Genomic DNA, 2,287 nt, shown 5'->3' on the forward strand with positions numbered 1-2,287 from the left:
GCAGCATTTTCACTCGTTCACTCGCGCGATTATTTTGAATAGACAATAATTTGTCTGATAAAACTTTTTTTTATAATTCAAAAACCTCATGAAATTGCACAAAATAGCATTTTTGCGTTGTTTTTAAAAATTAAAAATTCATCCATAGAAAATGTAGAGAAAATAATTGCGGTTTTTTTGAGCTATAGAACTCCTAGAAATGTCAAAAACTGAACGAGGAGATAGATTTTTTTCTGTAAAAAACTTTCAAAATGACCATTTTTGACATTTTTTTCTTTCGAAAACGACCATACATGAATCTATAAACACTAATTAACTTTTTAAAGAATCATTTGAATCATCTTGGAACTCCACAAAATCAGATAAAAAATTCTGAAATTATGGTTTTAGACCTGCAATTGTGATCGCGCCAAGCTTTTTTTCTGTAGGTCAAAAAAATTTGCAGTTCGGAATTGTTCTGTGGGTGACATGTTAAAAATACCATGTATAGGGGTACATGGATTTGACTTTAAAAATATTATTTGTTCAAAAATCTCTCTTAAATGAACGATGAGCTACATATTTGAGACTACAGTTGTGCATTATGACATAAAAGTAATCGGATAGACATGGTCTCCCAAAGTTGTGTTTTCGAAAATCGACATGTTTTGATTTCATACGATCGGACCATTCGGACATTTCCTATCATAGTAAAATTCTTGGTAGTAAAATTCAGAGATAGAATAAAGGTGTAATTAGGTTTTTTGTAGCCTGTAATCCGTGCTACAAAATACAGTTTAGTATATTGTTTTATCTTCAATCTGTACAAAGTTATGATTTTTTGAATGGACTTGACCCACTTTTTCGGAAAAACCACAAAAAGTTTTGCCATTCTGCTCAACCTGCCTTTGGGCACCCTATATTATCCGTTTTGTGCTAGTCCAGCGACGGGACATTTTTTGCCACCAACATCTGAGAAAAAGCGAAATTTCACTTCGGGTACTTCCCCTGTAAGATTAGTAATAAGCGAGAATGAACAAAGCTGCTAGTCATGTTATGTGAGAAAATTTTTGAGATCGCGAATTATTTCCAGGAAAACAAAAAGATGAAAAAAAACAAATTTCGACTGAAACTGTTGCTGCTCTACTGATTGAACAATGCTATTAACCAGAACTTATTTCTAAAAACTCATAAAAAGTCATTAATTTTCCAAAAATTAAAATATTTTTTAATTCAAAATAACTATCATAAAGATGACAAGTTTTAATATTGATGTTGATATACTTAGATTTTTGATGTGCAGGGTGGCGCATAATTACCCGCACAAAAGTTTGTACAACTATAAAATTTGAATAAAGCCTTGTACTGGGCTCAAATTCCGAGTGCGGAATTTGTAGCCCTGTGAACGAACTTTTATTGAAATTCGGTTCACAATGCAAAATTTAACCAGAATTCTAAGCCGGATGTAGGGTGACTAGAGTGATATCTGTGGACAGCGGCATCCCACCAACGTGCAAGAAACATTTCGCCGCTCATCATCGGGCAATCATAAAAATAACGAAACTTGGGATTGAATGGGATTGATGGGATTGAAGAGTAAGGCAGTTTTCGAAGTGAGAACGGCAACAATCTCGACGTGGAAGCAGAAGTTTGGATGGGAGAAAGTGGAGAAGGCGGTGGTTCTGGTCGAATGGACGAAGGACGATAAGCAGTTGAAGGCGTTGGTGAACTTGGTGGAGGAGATAGCCAAGGAAGTTGGGGAATTGGTGGTGGTACCGGAAAGAATGGAGTGCGGATACGACGAGGTTGGAGGAGTCACCGAAACATGGCAGAAAGTAAGGAAGACGGCGCCGAATGTGGAAGTCGTGGATCCAATGACTCCAGTAGGACCCAAGAAGATGCCGTTGATCCTCTGTGACTTGAAACCAGGATCGCTGGAGAAGATGATGGAATACTTGGCGTGCGCCATCCCAGGCCACTCGTTGGTGGATCGACTGAGAGCAGACGTTGAAGACTCAGAGCCAAAGATCAAGAAGCACCGTGCAAATTGAGGACAAGGCGAAGGAGCCGAATATATTAAATTTTTATTGTTGTTCTGTTTTGTAGTAACTAGTGAGGTCAATAGGACAGTTAGAATTTTTATGAGGTCAATAGGACGTTTCAATTTTTGTAATCTGAGGCCGTTAAGACATGTTAGGAAATCTCTTGTGTTATCGTTTGAGTAGGAAGGCGTAGGGTCACGTGACGGTAATTTCAAAAGGAGTATGAGTTGAGTATAAGTCGAGTGGTCCTGTACCTTTCATGCCAC

General features: G+C 37.6%; 1 protein-coding gene across 1 annotated transcript; it reads left to right on the forward strand.

Annotated features, from left to right (window-relative positions):
* Positions 1-1,553: 1,553 nt before the first annotated feature.
* CBG01184 lies at positions 1,554-2,030 on the forward strand (the record flags this gene model as incomplete). The annotated part of the gene is made up of 1 exon (XM_002635910.1): positions 1,554-2,030. One exon carries the CDS (start codon positions 1,554-1,556, stop codon positions 2,028-2,030), a length of 477 nt encoding a protein of 158 aa, XP_002635956.1.
* Positions 2,031-2,287: the final 257 nt, after the last annotated feature.

The sequence above is a fragment of the Caenorhabditis briggsae genome (genome assembly GCF_000004555.2).
Source record: "Caenorhabditis briggsae complete genome, chrV, whole genome shotgun sequence".
Classification (NCBI taxonomy): Eukaryota; Metazoa; Nematoda; class Chromadorea; order Rhabditida; family Rhabditidae; genus Caenorhabditis; species Caenorhabditis briggsae.